This window comes from Aythya marila (genome assembly GCF_965140915.1).
Source record: "Aythya marila genome assembly, chromosome: 2".
NCBI classification, from domain to species: Eukaryota; Metazoa; Chordata; class Aves; order Anseriformes; family Anatidae; genus Aythya; species Aythya marila.
Window position 1 is genome coordinate 118,318,260 of NC_139043.1, and position 18,894 is coordinate 118,337,153.

Genomic DNA, 18,894 nt, shown 5'->3' on the forward strand with positions numbered 1-18,894 from the left:
ATTCTAAATTTGTACCCAAAAGGTGAAGTCTTCCCTCTCTTTGCTTCATCACCCTTATACAGTCACACAGTAAACCAGATCTAAACTGATCTAGAGGAAAACTTGCTCTGAAGAGCTATGAAACAACACTGTAGGACCACTTTCAAAGTTGAGTATCTTTACACAAAGACGTGCTGTGTGGGTAGGGAAGCCAGGTGTTTCTGAAAGCCCAGAATGTGAATATGTGGATGGAAAGACGTGATTGTTTTACAACAAAAACAAGTTTCCTGGCATGACAGTTTTCCTCAGCCATTGAAGTCCTCTTCCAGCTGCTAGCACAATTTATCCTACTTACTGGGTAGAAGACCTGCAGGGAATCTTGTAAGGAGCACTGCAGTGAGGCAGGTTATCAGTGGGTTTGTCCATTTATCTTTTACCCCAGTTTCACAGCCTGCATGCACCCCTCTTTCTAACAAAATACCTTTTGGATTGATCCACTACACAGGGAAAAATAAAACTAACATTATTTTTTGAGGAAGGTGCAACTCAAATGAAACTTAGCCACACTTTTGCAACTGTGGGAGGGACAGCTAAAATGTGAGGTTGTAACTGTGATAGCTGATGCTGGTTTGATACTTCAAAATCTTTGCATCTGATGGACCTTGGAATTCACATGTGCTTATAGGAAAAACAACACTCAATAGAAAATAAATTTAATGTTCTTAGTATGGTTTCTTTAGGGCCAATATATATAAAATGCAACAGTCCAGAAAATTAACCCCAGGTGTATCATTTCATTAACACAGAAAATGTGCAGAATATTTAGAACGATAAAACTTACATAAATCTTTATGTCATGAAAAGGGGTGTCAAAGATAGGGTTATGTACCTGACATGAGGCCTAACTGCAGTCCTTGAAGAAAGGAATACTCCCCTGGACATCAGAGGCATTTTTTTTTCCTAGGGAAAGGACTACATGGCCCAGACTGTGATTGAAATACTCTGGTACCATAAGGCTCTAAAAGCCAAAGCAGTGATAAAGGCAGGAGAGCTGTTATTTCTGTACCACAAAAAGACAGATTCTAGAGACGTTATTACATTTAAATGTATTCTGATATTGCATTCTGCTTTTCCATCTCAGCAGACACTGTTCCATCTGAACAAGATGGACATAACATACAGCACAGCATTTTATATTAAATGTAGTTGTAAGGGAAGAACAACAACCTTGGAATGACTCACTCCCAGGGCCAATTCGTAGGTTACACTGAGTATGAAAGGCAATTTCAGAAGAGTGGTGGAAGAAAAAGAGTTTTATAACAGAGGTGATACAAACTAATTTAGAGACAGATACATACAGAATGGAGTATGCAATGTACCATACGCACACTTTTTCAAGGAAGGAAATAACGGTTTCTTTTTCATATATGGTGGTAAAAATAAAGTCTAATTCTGTTCAGTGCTGTAATGAAATCATTATATATGCTGAAACATATTAAAATTCAACATTAAAAAGACAGCAGTTTCTCCTTGCACTACACTGAATCTAAACACAAGATACTAAGAACAAGAGACTGCATTAAGGAAGGGTCGGTGACAGACATTGGCAGTCCTGTACAAGTGGTGTATGTAGAATGTAATAAGATATTCAGGAGTGTATTTCAGCCCATACACCAAAGCACTGAGAAGGTGAAGTTTTACTCATGGCTGCATTCCTTTTTAGGTTAATGAGACAAAAAGAAAATAAAAGATTTGTTGAATTATTTCATAAACAGCTTGTCACAGTTCTGTGTCCTGAAAGATACATTTCTTTTTCAGGAGAAAAAAAAAAAAATCAAAACATAATGAAGTTCACCTTTTAAAATCAAATGCAGCAAACTTCTTTTAGCACTAGGACTGTGTAAAAATAGCATTTTCTACAAATGAACTGTACCATAAAAATTGATGCTCATGAAATGTTATTATAATGTGAAGTTTAAAACCACAAAAGCAGGAAAATTCCGAGTTTAACTGAAACTTCATCCTTAGCCCACCCAAAAGTGTTTAGACACAGCAGGGCTTGCCAAAGAGTAATAATCCTATATACAAAATATGCTGCCATAACTAGAAATTTCAAAGTATGGAATTCCAGCTCTAATTCTGACCTTTCTCTTCCCCACTTTTGTGGGTATAAACAGGTCCTTTCATCACTCCAGCACTGGTGTGGTTAATATTCTTAAGGTACTTTATTTAACTGTTTCTGTGTAGCAGAATTAATTTGCCAGTTTCTCAGCTGTGCAATCAACCCTATGATTTGTAAAGGCAGAGAAAAGGGAGAAAAAACAAACAAACAAACAAACAACAAACAACAAAAACTAAATAGTAAAATTCTCTTTGCAGAGTATTGTGGAGTGGTCCTAAAGGGAAAAGAACTCACATAAATGAGCAGTCCACTCCTTGTACTCTACTACACTCAAAGCCAAATCAAAATGTCTTTTTTTTTTTTTTTTTTTTTTTAAAGCTACAGGCATTAAGTATTGAACCACCAGATAAGGACTGAAATAAGACCTGCTGTTGAGGAAGAAGTAGGTGCTCATCCAAGTTAAGAGACAGCAAATTGGTATGTGGAAATGAGTGGTCTTATCAGAGGTGAGGTCAATGGGACATGAGATGGCATAGCAACTCCTAGTGTTTATGTAGACCTCCTTCACAATTAAGCTTGTGTTGAAGAGCCCCTCCCTGTTGCTGGAGAACTGTCACAAAATGATTTCCTGACATTTTTGGACTCTATCTTCTTAAAAGACACTCCCTGGCAGGAGATGGCAAATCATCTGCTGAAGAGGCAACCTCAGCTGTAGGATGTCAAAACTTCTATTGAACATAAGAGATGAAGGAGCAGATGAAGTAGCAGATGAAGGAATAATTAACATGACATTTCATGGACTAAAGAGAAAATATGCTTCTCTCTTTAAACCTCAGAGTAGCCTCTGCAGCTCTGGACTGGTTCTGTGAGGCAGCAAATGTTGCCTGGAGTCAGCAAGTCCACCAAAAGAGCAATATAATGCTCCATAAAAGCTCCTGTAAATGCATATTCCTGGAACTTTTCAAATCACCCAGTACTACTTCAGTTGATCGGTCCTTATTTTAATAGTTGTGCTGCTATGTAAATCTGAATTTGGCTGCTTCCCTTAGACAGCCATGCTGTCAGTCTAGGCCTTTTGAACCACAGACTTCTGAATCACTCTGAAGAACTGAGGTCATAAATCTGTCTGTCTGGGGCGTCCCCCTTTCTCCACTGACACTACAGTGAACTTCAGGACCCTCCAGCAGTGTTCCTCTCACCTAGCCAGCTGGTCAGCTTCCCCTTTGAGCTATTAGAGTGGGATGGAAAGCCATGTTACCTCACCCCAGGTTTCACCATTAAACAGGTCCTGATTATTATGATAGCTTTCTATTTAAACTCCTAATAAATACAGAAAAATGCATTATACTTTCAACTTTGAATGGTTCTATGTTGTGGTTTAACCCGTCCAGCAGCTAAACACCACACAGCTGTTTGCTCACCCTCCCATCTTCCCTTCTGGGATGGGGGAGAGAAACGGGAAAGTGAAGCCTGTGAGTTGAGGTAAAGACAGTTTATTAAGACAGAAAAATAATAATAACAATAATAATAATGATACTACTACTACTAATAATAATGTGTACGAAACAAGTGATGCACAATGCAATTGCTCACCACCCGCTCACCAACGCCCAGCCTAACCCCGACCAGTCTGGCTGGCCCACCCTGGCTAGCCACCCCTATATATTGTTCAGCATGATGCCAGATGGTATGGAATACCCCTTTGGCCAGTTTGGGTCAGATGTCCTGGCTCTGTCCCCTCCCAGCTCTTGCTGCACTTCCAGCCTGCCCGGTGGCAGGACAGAGTGAGAAGCTGAAACGTCCTTGGCTTGGTGTAAGCACTGCTCTGCAACAATTAAAACATCAGTGTGTTATCGGCACTGTTCTCATCCTAAGCCAAAACATAGCACCCTACCAGCTACTAGGAAGAAAATTAACTCTGTCCTAACTGAAACTAGGACGTTCTATTACAAACTCATAAGTAAGAGAAAGGGAAGATTTTGATGAGTGAATGGTAGAGAATCAAATTCCAGGTTTGGTACATCAGTGTGCCTTTTGCTTCAACATTTCTGGTTGTCTCTTTTGTAATTACCTCATACCTAAAAAGTCTGCAATCTTCTCCTCCAATTAACAACTCCTAAATTAAAAGCTTTATATATTTTATTCTGGAATAAATATGATCATTCACATGCTGAGTTTCTGAAAAGAATGAGCAAAACCAAAGCCAAGTTAGAGAATGCTGCTTTAGTATTTCCACTGTAATATTCTGTCTGAGAAATTTCTTTGGACTCAAAGCATTCTTAAAAGGGCAATGGCTTATAATATATTCTTCCATTTCAAAAATATTTTTTTCTCTGAGCTTTCATTATTATATACACAGAAAACTCCCTTGAAGCTCCAGAGACAAATATTTTAAGACAACCTTACAAGCTTTTATATACTTTATCCTCTGGTTTTACTAGGCCTAAACTGATTTATACAAACTAGAGAGTTTAATATGAACATACATTTAACAGATGCTACTTTACGCATTTCTATAAGCATAGTATCTTCATACAGTAAAGGTACACACACTAGGGTTTCTCTTACTTCACAATTGCAGGTTTAAATGTAGTACATATTACTGTAATTCTGGTCACAATACCTGTATTTGAAGTTCAAATGATATTTTTAACCTTGAAAACTACACCAGCTCCATTATTTGTTGCACCATCTTTGAAATTCAGCAGAAGAGACATTGAGATGGAAAAATGCATTTTATTTGAGCTTTTGATCAAAGGTAGGCTGTTGAAATTACTAACATACACCTGGACTCCACAGAAAAATGTGGGTACTGTGATAAAATAACAACCAAACACAAATATTCTCTTGTTGGACCCCAAATCTTTAAAGCAAAAGCACACCTCATGACAGCTTGTGTCAAGGTATCCACGAGAGGAGAGGACTCATAAGAGAGAGCTCAAGATTTTCCTAGCCACAGCAAGACTTGATCCTCCCGTAATTTACCATGGAAAAACTCTCCCTGCTGCTAATAGAGTTAACTCCGTAGCAGGGAAGTCTGTGCAGCCATGTTGAAGAGACTCAAACACTCCAGACACAATAGCAAAGGATCCAACATACAGAAAAGTTATTTTTGAAAGAATATTACTTGGGTTACAGAGTCAAGAGGCCAAAATTTGGAAAATGACAGATTTAAGGATGCCTGAAAGCCTAACTTGCACGCCATTTGTAACTGCATTTATAATAGAGTTGCAATGGCAGGATCACCTATTCTACATCCACTGCTACAAACCATCAATTCCTGCAAATGATGATATACAAAAATGCAAAATCAAGACATCTTTAACCTGGCATTTTCAGCCTTTAAGTGCCTTCATAACCTAACAAAGTCCTGAACAAATCAGGTTCTCATGACAGCAGTGTGGTAATCTCCTCAACATTATTATAAGAGCTACTATAGTGATTTACAAAAATGGCCCTGGTGTTAATCCAAAATTACAGCTTCAGGGTCTGCTCTCATTTTAATCAAAACCTCAGTCACTTGCTGAACCTACCTTTACCATGCTGCACAAAATGAATATTTTCTTTCCTCAACAATGAAAAAAATATTTAAACATTCTTCATTTCTTCTTGTCACTTCCAATGTAATTATTTCTGGGTTTGGGAGCCTTGCGGCCCTGATGACTGTGATGGAAGTCTCCGTAAACCAGGAAGAAATTTAGAAATTCTCTCTAGAAAAAACCTTTATTAGAACTGAAAGTTCCAGGGTTTGAAACTTGCACAGGTGTGAGCCATCTAAACTCAAAGATCTTTGGATGTCAAAAACCTACGTCTCCTCATTGATGCACTTGCTCATAGGACTGGAAGTTGAATGCATACTGTACAGAGTCTTACTTTCAGATTGCTATCTTTGCCATTTCTCTATTTTCTGCTTTTAAGTGCTGAAATTCCTGGAGTGTCAGCTCTCAATAGACCCAACCAGCCACTGATGTCTCAAATCAGATCAGAAGGATTTTGCTTCATTAGAAATAAAGTCCTGTTGATTTTCTTCTAAAGAATTCATTTTTTTTAAACACTCCTAAAGGTTTACTGACATTCAAAACAAAATTGGGAAAGATACATGTTAGGCAAACACAGAAGTTAAGAGGCTCCAAAGAAGTTAAACAGCAAGATGTCAGACAAAGTGACGTGCCTTGGTGTTGTAGCCTTAAGACCCAACAAGTGGTTGACATCTACCATTCCCACCCTTTACACAAATATAAGCTGAAAGTCAGGTTTGGCTCAACACAAACGGTAAAAAGGCAAAAGGCAGTCAATTTGCTTTTCATCCAGGAGCACTAACAAACCAGGAAAAAACCACTGTGATTAAGTAACAATCCCGTCCCAGGGGTCCTCCTGGAAAAATGCATCATCCCCCTTTAGATTTCAATGTCTCTGTACAGGCACAAAACACTAGCTCAGCTAAAAGTTCTGCACTGTAGCTATGCTTTCAGTTGCTGATGCTTTACAATGTTAAAAAAAAAAAAATACAGCCTGTGTTGTGGTTTCCGTTGTAAAATGAAACCTGGTATCTAATTCAAGACATCAAAATATAATAACTATTTGTAATAATGCATCTTTGAGTTTGTCATTTTCAACTGCAATCTTCTTTGCTGTGGAAAATGTTGAAGTGTACTTATCAGTGTAATTTTTCAGTAATGTATCATTTACTGTTCTTAAGAATTAGAAAAAAAATATTTAAACTTGCATTGTAGATAATATCGAAACTCTGTTTTATTATTAGACTCACAACTCAGGTCTCTGTCAGCCTAGGTAAGTAAGTCTCCCACTAAAGTAACAGTTTTGCCCAAACAAAGAGTGTGGATTGAATCAAGAATGGATGAGAAAGCCTGCTATCTCCCACACATGCGAGAAACATCCCCCCCAAATTCCCCAGGCTTTTTATAAAGGTGCAAGACTCAAGGGCAGTCTGCCTCAGTAAATTTTTCCACTTGTTTTCTTTTTTTTTTTTTTTTTTTTTTTACTGATTTTGTTCAAAGTACTCATAGAGAGAGAGAAAAAAAAAGTAAAAAGATAAACTTTCTGCTAGCAAATGCCAGAAGAAAAATACATTCTGGCAATCTTTGGCCGACTTTATATCAAAATACCTCTTAATTGTGTTAAAACATTCTGAAAACTTATTACAGACCTTCCTCCCTTTAACTTCACAGGAATATTTTGTTTTACAGTCCATTCCTGACTTACATGCACTTTTTCTCTGTCTTTGGAAAATATTGGAAATATTGGATTTCTCTGTCTTTGGAAAATTGCTTACTGAAAAAAAAAAAAAAAAATGTATTTTGGCATGGCTGACCTGTAGAGATATGGAACTAAGCAGAGTCAGTGAATCCACTCACTCTGATATGCACACATGATATGCAATTAAAATCTCCATTCACATTCCTACAGGGTTGTCAATCAAGAGAAAAGCCTTTTTGACAACATCCAGTGAAGCGTACCAACTAACTGCTGAACAGGAACTTAAACAGTAACAGCTTTTGTTACTAGCAAGAACGGATTTTACCAAGATTGGGTTCAGTTTCAAAAGAAATTATTATGTTAGAATTTGGGGGGCTTTTCATTAAAAATTAAAATGTGTCACAAAGCCATTGTGTGTGAAACTATCATATTATGTAATACATGAGGGTTATCAGATACATGTGAAAAAAAAAAAAAACCCTCTAACCTTTCTTGGTTCTAGCAAACAATTTAACCTTTCATTTTTAGGACAATGAACAAAGATTACAAGCCAGTTTACAGAGAAGAGAACATTTTTGCAATCGCATTTTGTCTATTAGGTAGGCACCACAGAATATCTTTTATAACATCCTAAACTGGCCAGCCACAAAACTAACACCACACAATGCCCTGCTACTAACAGAAGTGACACTGTGAACAACTTATTACTGACACACTGGAAAATTATATGGATCAATTGCAAGTACCTGTAACTCTGAAAATATCCTAACTTGGAATTTTTGACAACAGAGAAAAGCATATACAAAAAGAAAAACAAACAAACAAACAAACAACTTTGATAAACACTGAAGAGGCTAATATTAACTTTTTTAATATCCAGTTTGATAATGCACAGCTCATAAAAGCTTTAATATACTTTAAAATCACATGTATAATGGTAAAAACAGTAAAAATAAATATATTGTTATTAATTTTCTATTTGTGCTTTGAGTACTAACCTTGAACAACAATTTTTCAAACATTTTAATATTACTAGATATTGAAATATTTGCCCTCTTGCTTATCATACTCTGTAACTGAAGTAAGAGCAGATGCATCCTGACTATTAACAGTCATGACAAATTGCCTTACTAATGAATGTTACACACTGAAAGTGCCATAACTGATTAAACTACAATTTCCCACTACCAGATAGAGAGAGACTTGGGAACTCCAGCAGTGGACAACTCTGATGTTCTGCCAACAGGCCTTCAGGGCACAGTGTGGTATTTAGAAAAACACACTGTAAATTCCATATGAATATATTCTAAAAGACTATGTGTATACAACAGGTTTTAAAGAACATTAGATGAAACAGCTTAGGTTTGTAGCTGATGAGCCATGCAAAATGGATGTGTTTTAACAATTCTAGTATCATTACAAGGCTGAGTTGAAGAATATTTCTGTTGGGTTCCTCTTACCCCTCTCCCCACCTCCCCAAACATTGCTTGTGCTTTGCTTTCACATAAAATCTTTCTTTTGTCAGCCTCTTTGTTGGTGCAAAATTGGCAGCAGTTCAAATTCAAAGTACTCCTATTCATTTACTGACCATTAAACCAATGTCATTCTAGTTCACATCAGCCAGAGAGCTAAGCTCTAAAAAACATAAAAGGCTTGCTTCACCACTGACGAATAATGTGTACATTTTTACAGAGCTTAAACCTTAATGCTTTGCCTGAAACTAACAATACAGTATATCTTATCATTCCTTTTTCACAAGCAGGCAGCTGCTGAAACGCTTGCCACTTCAAAATATCAATTGCTTGCCAGAGTTGTCCTCAACACACCCTGTCAAACTCATGTATATTGTGCAATGAAAATGGTGCAGGACTGAAAGCTAGAAATTGTGTCAAATTCTGCTGTAAGGGTATGATGTGCAAAGAACAACGTATGACAACCGCAGAGACTACAAACAATAGCAATGGAGCCAGACACTACATATATCACAAATACGCCTGTACATATTTTATTGTATGTATTATATATTTAAAGCATGACAAATGTGTCATTGAAGCTATGCGCTGCACCAAATAGGAACCCTTCAGCTAGTTAAGCTTTTTCATTTCTCTTGATGGAAGTGTAGTGGTATTTTTCTGCCCTCTGAACATTTGTTTGTAAATCTCACAGCACAAAAAAAAAAAAAAAAAAAAAAAAAAAAAAAAAAAAGTAAGGTTTTCAAAATGAGTAACAGAAAACAAAAGACAATACTACAAGATGAGAAAATGAGATTTTGTTCAATTAACACTTTTGCTTTTCTCTAAGGACACATAGCCAGGCTACCTTAAAGAATATCTGAGGCTATGCAAGACAAATACAATATCACTGTGCCCATAAATTACAGTATACCTAATTTTAATGCAGATAAGTGCTGGCCTATTGATTTGCATGTTTCCCTGGCAAAATGGAAATCCCATGTGAATATGTTCTTTGTCTGTAGAAAATGCATTTTAAAAAACCTTTATGAATACCGCAATCTATGCTAAAAAGGAAAACATAAGTCACTAATATAAAATTATGCATGAAACCTAGAGGAAGTAGTGCATATATAAATACACATGTATACATGTATCTCTCTGAGTGCGTGTATGTGTGAATGTGTGTGTTGCACAACCACATAGATTTTTAGTGCGTAATTACAATTCCTATAAAGTGTGTTCATTAATGAAAAGAAAATTCAGCCTCTGCATTCTTAAATGAGCTAAGCAAAAAACAGAAAATTGCCAAACTAAGTAACAAAGTAAGTTAATTATAAAGTGACTGTGGAATCCTAATCTTAAATTAAAGCAACAACAGATAGCTGCAATGAAAAAGAGATGTTTAAGAGATGTTATTTGTACAACAGCCCACAGCAGAATACAGGTTGCAAAACCTGAACACATAGGAATCCATGAGGGTCATTAACTGATATAATCCTAACCAAAATGAATAGATACTCTATTAAGGTGTTAATAAATATTTTGGAAAGAGAATAGGTGTTTTAGGTGCTTGGGGTTGCTGACCTTTGCTGTGTTTATTAGTGGGACAATGATGCATTATTAACACACAGCAGCTGTACCTGAACTGCTGCCATGAACATAATAGCCTTTTATAGCCATCAGGGGAGTGAGATAGGAGGCCTTTATTAACCACTAGACATGATTAGCACATTATGTGAACTTTAGTAGGCAAATTATCTCTTATTGAAATATAATGTTGGTTATCACTAATTGTAAACATGATTTTAAAAACTTCTCAATGCAAAACTAAGAGTTTTACTACCTTTTAGAGTATTACTGGTTAGGCCACTAAAAAAAAAAAAAAAAAGTTATTTTCCTTTGTTCGATCTGCAAAAACAACGTGTCTCAAGAAAACTGATTGTACTGTGATAAACCACGGAACTGAATGACTTCCACATCATCAGTATTGTTGTTCAGAACTATAACAAAAGTAAACATATTTCCAACATAATTAAGGAAACTGCTAATGAAGAAAAAGACTTGCCTTATATTTTTTGATAAAGGCTATAAGCAGATCTTAAAAAAACAGTTTGCCAATACATTTCGAAGAGTTGACTTGAAAAAATACCACCATTATTTACTTAAAAAAGCTTAATTTTGGTAAAGATTATCCCATTAGCCTTCACAACTGAATGCAGCACTGAGAGTCCATTATGAGCAGTCTTTTATGCCCTAGCAGAAAGTCATTAACATAAAATAAATCATTAGCTTTGATATTAAGCCTCTACTATCTGCAGGTTTCTATGACTAATGTTCACAACTGTGCCTGCCAAAAGATAAATTATACTTTTTTAAGGTTATCTTCTCTTTCCACTACTATATCTCCTTTTACTGTTTATTGTTATTTCGGGTTGATGCAAACACAATGATTGTTTAAGGAACAAATGTTTTCTCTTATTCATGAACACAAACACTTTTGGCAGCTGCAACTAAAGTATGACTTTGAAGCCAGCTACTTGTAAAGCAGGGTAGAAATTATGGATTCCTAGAGTAAGTTCACTTTTTTCAAGGCAAGTAAAATATACAATGATGCTTAAATGGGCATGTATACCTACAAACACTAACTAGCATTGAGACAATAGGAATTTATATGTATACATAGTCTTTTTACTCTTCTGACAGGAACTGTCTGAATAAATCTTTTGCTTCACGTTGCAGACATCATACTTCCCTTACTGACCTTACATTTCCTTAACTACAGGCCACCACTTGCTGGTTTCAGAATTTTGATTTCTTTTTGCATATCAAATAAGTAACTGAAGTTCACTGTAGGTTTTCTTAATATTAAAAAATATTTATCAGTTACAGTAGCTTCTATCTATCCTATAAGACTTTATAATCATCAACAACAATAGCTGGAGACAAAAGTACTACCAGAGCAGCTCAATTTCCATGCTTAGCCAGCAGTACCTTTGAAAAAGGCACTCGTGCCACTTTTGATTGGTAGAGAGAGGTTTAACAGTCAAGAACATGAATGCTAAAACATTCTGACATTTCCTCTAACCTGGATTTGTCAGATCCTCATGTAATTCAAGGATGTTTTGCAACTTAGAAAGCAGTGTGGTTCTTGGGAGGAATCCATACTACAAGACTCTATAGCAAATCTAATAGCCGCCTAGAAATAAATACTAAATGAACAGTTCAGAAACAGTGTTAGCATATGTGCAATCGAAAGATAAGATATAAATATTAGTAGAGCCATGTGAAATTCAAATGCTAAAAATAAACTACTTACTGCAAACAGAAGAAGCAAAAGAAAACCACAGACATTACAAATGTCAGTTGCACCAAGATCTCTGCTGAAAAACAGTTTTAACTTTAAAGATCCAAGTCAAGACCTAAACATTGTATTCAATGCCCTGAGTTATTAACCTAAAAGTGATTGAAACTGATTAACATAAAATGCAGGTAAGACATTCCAGTGGAAGCAGAGGTGAGATTTTCTTCTGTGCACATGCTGCTGTGGAAGTGCAATGTTTGATGCTGCTGCTAACACTGTGTAATCCATGCCTAACCATAGAATAATGAAGTGTTGCTATTTTCCAACCAAATGCTGTAGGCAGAAATGTTATGACCAAGAAAATCTCATTCAGATTAATGTGAATTTCATGTCTTAAAGTATTTTGGAAACCCTGCCATAATTAACAGTCATTTAGCGCTCCTGTTACAAACCATGTTTTGGAGCAGTTTGTAACTCAGCACCTTTAATGAGAAATTACTCCTTGGGCAGAAAATCTGAACCTAGTTGTGTAACAAAACAGCACAATACTTTAATTTGGTTAGCCTATATTTAAAATTAGCGTTTGCAGCCCGTGCAGGGAGACATGAGCTCCACAGAGCATGTGTCCACCTCAAAAAAATAAACAAAGCTGCCACTAATTGCCACTGCTGTCGGTTCCAGAAGCCAAGGTCTGAACTGATCAGGGACTAGCCTCTCACCATGAGAAGCAAAGCTTTCAGGTCACTCACTCAGCTATGCTGAGACCAGTTAGAGGAAGCTTTTTGCTTCCACTGTCTAAGCTTTGTTACATCTGCCATCAATACAGGATTTAAATATTCAAGAATTTTGATCTAAATCCTACCATGATTAGGATGTTTCTCTGCTTAGCATAAAATCGTGTTTTAAACATAGTCCATTTCCTGATGCCTCTGTGCAGTGTGAACAAGGTGAGAAAGTCCTGCAAAAATGGGAATCTGAGGGCAAGGGTGCTCAGTTTTTCCTTGTAAAGTGTAATTGTCCCCAACAGACATTCAATTCAACAGGAGCTGAGACTGCCTACTCCTCCCCAGTATCAACTCCTTACATCCTTACTATGAACACAACTCCAGCTGCTCTTTGGTTTCATGCAAACACCACGGGTACTGCATGCAATTAACTGTTTATGAAATTCAGCATTCTTGAGAGTTTACAGTTTTCACTTTTTTTTTTTCCAGTAGACCTCATATTAGGCTGGTTGAGGGTAGTACACTAGAGGTGAAAAACATCTCTCCAATAAGAGAATAAAACATAGTTTCTCTCAAGGTACTGATATTTGGCAGGGAAAAAAAAAAAATAAAAAAATAAATAGAATGACTGAGTGCTTTGGTTTATAAAACATCTTTGCGAAATATTTCTCAAAAGCACATACATAAATCATGTTCTATGTTCCACTAAATTTGTACCACTTCTTTTCTGAAACTCTGAAATTTGAAGAAGCACACCTGAGGCTTGCTTGTAACTCCGACACTACTTTCTAAGGTCTAGCAACACATGAAAGTCCATTTCACTTCTTCCTATGCGGTATTTCTTGAAACTCACTAAAACACTAACAAATCCACAGTCAAACCTTGATGTAACTGCTTGATCTTTTAAGAACTAACTTAAGCACTAACAAATTTCAGGTATGATTCTAATGCAGTAGGGGACAAAATAGGAATGCAAGGAAAAAAGAAATGCCCAGAATACACAAGTGATGGTCTCTTAGATGATCATAATCTGTCAAAATACTAACACAACATCTCAGCTTCAGAGCTGTCCTTCAGAGCGCTAGCTCTCCAGAATTCTGTTTCTGAATCTCAGATACGGAGTGGACAGTAGCAAGCCACTGGAAATAATGTACACTTTGTAAACAGCCAGGGAACATTTTACAAAGAGCAGCCTCTATGGTGGATTTAAGCTTACCCAGTAAGTTATTCTAAATGCAGTATATAAATATATGCACATTTGGTCTGTGGAGTTCTGATTGCTAGCAGGACTTTCACTGCTTACAAAGTACTGCATCATATCTACTTATCCATTTTTATTCAATGTCACTGTTTTTTTCACTTGAAAAAAAATGTTGCTTTCCTCTCTCTTTCTTCCTCTGTGTTCCTCTTTTTAAAAACAATGATAGTCTATCATTCTACCTCTGCTGTCTGGCTGTATTTTTCCACTGCACTGACAACTACCAGAGAATATAAGAAAGATGAGTTGTAGGCTCCTTTATTTTTGAACCAGGTAGCAAATCACCCAAGAATACAGTGCATAATTCTGCAAGGCTAACCATTGGGAGCAGTAAAGACCATTATTTTCTCCCTCCTGTTGGCAGGGGTCAGCATCCCTGTCATTAACTGTGTCAAACTATAATTATGTAACTGCACTTTATGTGAGCAGATATCTGAAAACACTGTAAAGCTGCAAGTATGAAAATATACCAGTCCTCCTTACAGTACTGATTGAAGCTATGAGAATGTTATTTATTGCCCTCTACATAAACATTTAAACTTACCATCAGACTTTTTCAACTACCCTGAAATCTCTGGCTGTACTCTACTATTGCATTAATGCATTCTGATTATCAAAGTTATTTCTTTTGTAACATGCAACTCAATTAAGAAACGCAAGGTTTCCTAAAATAAACTTCAACTGAACAGACTACTCTTATTAGCCTGCAAATGTCTGAAATGCAATTATGCTTCAAGTTTCAAGAGGCGAACAGTACAACCCCAACTCTAAATCTGTCTGTCCAGCATAAGAGCTCCACTATGTTATTTCAAAGTCTGACCTATATACTGCAGCATACCGTCCATTCCGTCTGTTTGTATAAGAGATACCTCACACAGTTGTCATAACCAACATTGTTTGCATTGTTCTTTCACTTTTCTCTCTCCATGGGTACTGCGAGAGAAACAAGGAAAAGCCTGCAGAACAATATATGCACAGTATAATGAGCTTTCACAGCAGATAGAGAAATATTAGACTAAGATGCTTAGAGTGTTATTTTAGGTTTATAAAGTAAAGATCTAAGCAGTCTTCTGAAACAAAGCCTGCCAACTGAAAACTGTAAGATAAGATGTGACTGTCTGAATCTACGTTACTGCATTTTCCTTTGACTACAGAAAAAAACGCACTGTCAATACCACCAGTACATTTGCCTGGGTACTCACTCACACCGTACAAACAATCATTTGATCAGGAAAAATAACTGCCATTAACAAAATAATTAGGAAACTTAAAAGTCTAAGTATTTGTGAAATACTTTCTCAAGAATCAGCAGCTCAAGCAGACTTAAAATGTAAGAAATCAAAGTCTGCTGTGTTTGTCAGAGAAAAAAACAACACCTAGGTGGGCAAACAAGGGCCGAGTCCAGCGGTAAGTGCCCAAATCAAGTTTTTAGTAACTTCAAAGGAAGCAACAACCAGTCCTGGATGAGTTTTGCAAAATTTAGCCAAAGGTAAACAGCTAAACAAGACCACCACTCCAGTCCCAAACACTGACCCATCCTACTGCTGCAAACATCCCCTTCACCAGCAGAGATCAGCTGCAAAGAGTCACCCAAACTTAACTGGAGAGAAAATCCTGCAGGCCTACCCCCAGCCTCCCTAAATACACACAGCAGGAAGATGAGTGACAGAGTAATACTGTAACATGACTACATGTTTAGAACAAGTCAGATAAGTTTTCACAGCAATGTTAATCATGCTGGGTGAAGGGAGAGAGTGAAGGGGGTGAAAAATGAAATGTTCAGTAAATGTACGCCTCCAAGGGGCCTAGCAAACCTCCTCTGTCCATTTAATATAATCAATGGTCAGTGGCAAAGACATCTGAAAAAGACATTCATCCTATCCTCAGTACCTTACACGAAACATTCCTGGTAAGTCTTCCAAGCATAAAACATATGTCTTATGACTGTGCACTTTTAAGCACATTATCAGTTCAGGCAAAGTGAAATAGAAGAGTTGCAACTTGTCTCCAGAATGAGTGTCTCATTTGCATTTAAAAAGAACAGTTTGCTCCCTCATACATGGCATGACTTAAAAGAAGCTTTAACCAGCCACTGAAGAAATTCTGAAAACGACTTTCTAAATTAATTTATTCGATTTGCAGTGCAACCCACCAAAAATGATTTAAGGAACTTAATTGGAAAATGATTTAATATATTAAAGTAATTCCTGATTTTCCAAAGCATTTAACTTTTAAATTAAATCTGGCCCACTATCTCAAGAATGATGAGTGAAATGTGTATTCAAGTCATTACCTTCTTTTTGAAGCTTTAAATCACTGATAGGTTTAATAACGTTTGTCCACTTTCATTGCCAAATGGGTCTTCAGACACTTTGCTACTTAAGTCATTAATTCTAGCCCGAGCTTCTTACTCGGCAGCACTTTGTGGTTGCAATGTACGAAAACAGACAACAGAGAAAATAATGGCTAGTCACAGATCAAAGGTAGGAGTAGCCTGACGACTACCCTGAGCACTTGCGAAAAAAAAAATAATAATACCCGCATGCACGCTTATATGCATCTGGACTCTTCCTGCTGCACAAAGTTCACTCCCTGCGCAAACTTCCGACCCATAGGGCAGGTTAGGCAGGCGCTGCGAAGCACACTTACTGAAAGCACTGCTAACGATCATACCTCTGGGATCCCTCCCGAAATATCCTTAGGCATCCACCACAAAGGGCCAGATTTATCCCTGAATTCTATCACTCCATTGAGTACATGTGAAATGCGGCCAGGATGAATTTGGTCCTTTCTGTTGTGATTGGTAGACGAGACCATGTGGGAAACCTCTCCTGAAAACTGAGAGGGTTTCACCCGGGCGCCGCAAACCCCTGCGCTCCAACACGGCTACCTCCTGTTTGGCTGCTTATCTCCGGAGCTCGGCAGCTGCCGGCGGGGCGAGGGGCGGCTCGGAACATCTCTCCCACACGTGAGCCCGTCCTCACAATGGGCGAGAGCCGAAAGGGGCTGCCCGGCACCGGGGGCGCCTCGCCCCCAGCACCCTCTCACCAGCCCCGGTCCCGGTCCTGGTCCCGGAGCAGCGGGTTAGACAGGCACAGCCTTTAGCCCCGTCCCGAGGGAAAAGTGAGTGCCCTCAGCCCCCTGCCCCTAAGGGGTGTGCTGGAGGAGGGCTGCGGGCAGCTCGCCCTTCTGATGGTTCAGCCGTGTGCGCAGCCCGTGCCGTACCAGCAAAGTGCGGCTCGTGGATAAAGCCCCAGCTGGCTCAGGCCCCGGAGGCAGGAACAATGCTCCAGCTCCTCGGGAGGAAAAGTAAGGCAAAGTGCTCCGGGCTGGCAGCACCCGGCCCACTGACCCCCGCGGTGCCCTGTCCCCAGCGCTGGGACCCCCAAACTTGGCTCTCGTCGCACATTAAATCTGCAGGGATTTTCAGCAAGTTACGGAGAAACTGGCCGGGGACAAAGTGCGCTGAGCCGACTTGTCACCGTGTTTTAGCGCGCAGCCAGGGCGCTGTGCACGTATAGATGCTGTACACACACGCCCGCGTGTCACCGACACACACACACACAAACATACACGCGCACCCCAGCGTGCTCCCGGCACCGCCAAGCACCACAGGGCAGAGAGTTTGCCCCCCGCTCTGTGGCGGCCGCGACCCCTTCCCATACTAACAGCAGCGCTGCAAACCCCAATCCTCAACCTCCTCGTCCACGTTGTTTCTCAGAAAGAGACAGTGTTGTTGGAAAATGTGTCCCCCCCCCCCCTCCCCCCCCACGCCTCCCACCCCCTCCGCCCCCCGCTCCAGCCGCCCGCCCCCAGCCTCCTGCGGGCTTTGACTTGGGGGTGCCCGCAGGGCGGCGGGGGGCCCCGCGGCGGCAGCTGCGCCCCCCAAAGCCCCCAGCCCGGCAAGTGCCGCTGCCCCCTGCTTCGCTCGAAACTTGGTGCGCGGCTCATGCATCGCGACAACGGCACAATCGACAGCACAGATTTAAAAAAAAAAAAAAAAAAAAAAAAAAAAAGAAAAGGAAAAAAAAAAAAACAAAAACACCTCGGACGACACAAAACGCGAGTCACCTTGTTGCAATAGTAGGGGTCCAGGCAGGGGGAAGGTCCCAAACAAGGCGTATCAGGAGCGGCTGCAGGCTGAGGAGGTGGTGAATAAAATCTTACGTCCATTTCACTAAAACATCAAGCAAACTCCTTTCCTTTTCTTTTGGTGGTTAATGTTGGTGCAAAAAAAAAAAAAAAAAAAAGGGGGGGGGTGCGGGTGCGTGTATGTGTGTGTGTGTGAGGGGAGGGGGGACACACAACAAGACCGAGAAGAATTAAAAAAAAAAAAAAAAAAAAAAAAAAAAAGAGGTGCCTGACTTCAGTAGTCAAAGAAACACCTTCCCTGCCTCACATCCGTTTGTGGTTTGTAAAGAAAAAAAAAAAAAAAAAAAGAATCTCTTCCAAAAAAGCACCGGTCTGCAGATGTCTGCAAGAGAATCAACAAACCCTCCTTCTTCTACGGCAGGGCAGGTAACTTCGAGTACTTATTGTTTCCCCCACGCATCGGCACCGGGGCGCTAGCTCCGTGTGTGCCGCTCTTTATGGGAGTCTCGGAGTTGGTTCGCTTCTCCCTCCCTCCCTCCTGCTCGCTCGCTCGCTCCCTCTGTTCTTTTCCCGTTCTTTCTTTTTTTTTTTTTTTCTTTCTCTCTCTTTTTTTTTAATATATATATTTTTTATTTTTATTGTTGTTATTTATTTATTTGTTTCGTTTGCCGGCGGTGTGTTTCGCTTGCCCTCTCCGCCGTGAGGAACCGGGGGGCCGGGGGGAGGCGGCGGCCGGGCCCCCCCAG

General features: G+C 39.1%; 1 protein-coding gene across 2 annotated transcripts in view; it reads right to left on the bottom strand.

Moving 5' to 3' along the window:
- TOX (thymocyte selection associated high mobility group box) overlaps positions 1–18,240 on the bottom strand; it is a 222,122-nt gene extending 203,882 nt beyond the window's left edge. For both annotated transcript variants that reach the window (XM_082752321.1, XM_082752320.1), the window contains exon 1: positions 18,128–18,240. In XM_082752321.1, the coding sequence (XP_082608447.1) occupies positions 18,128–18,229 (102 nt within the window). In that variant the 5' untranslated portion in view covers positions 18,230–18,240. The remainder of the gene's footprint in view (positions 1–18,127) is intronic.
- Between the last annotated feature and the right edge of the window lie 654 nt (positions 18,241–18,894).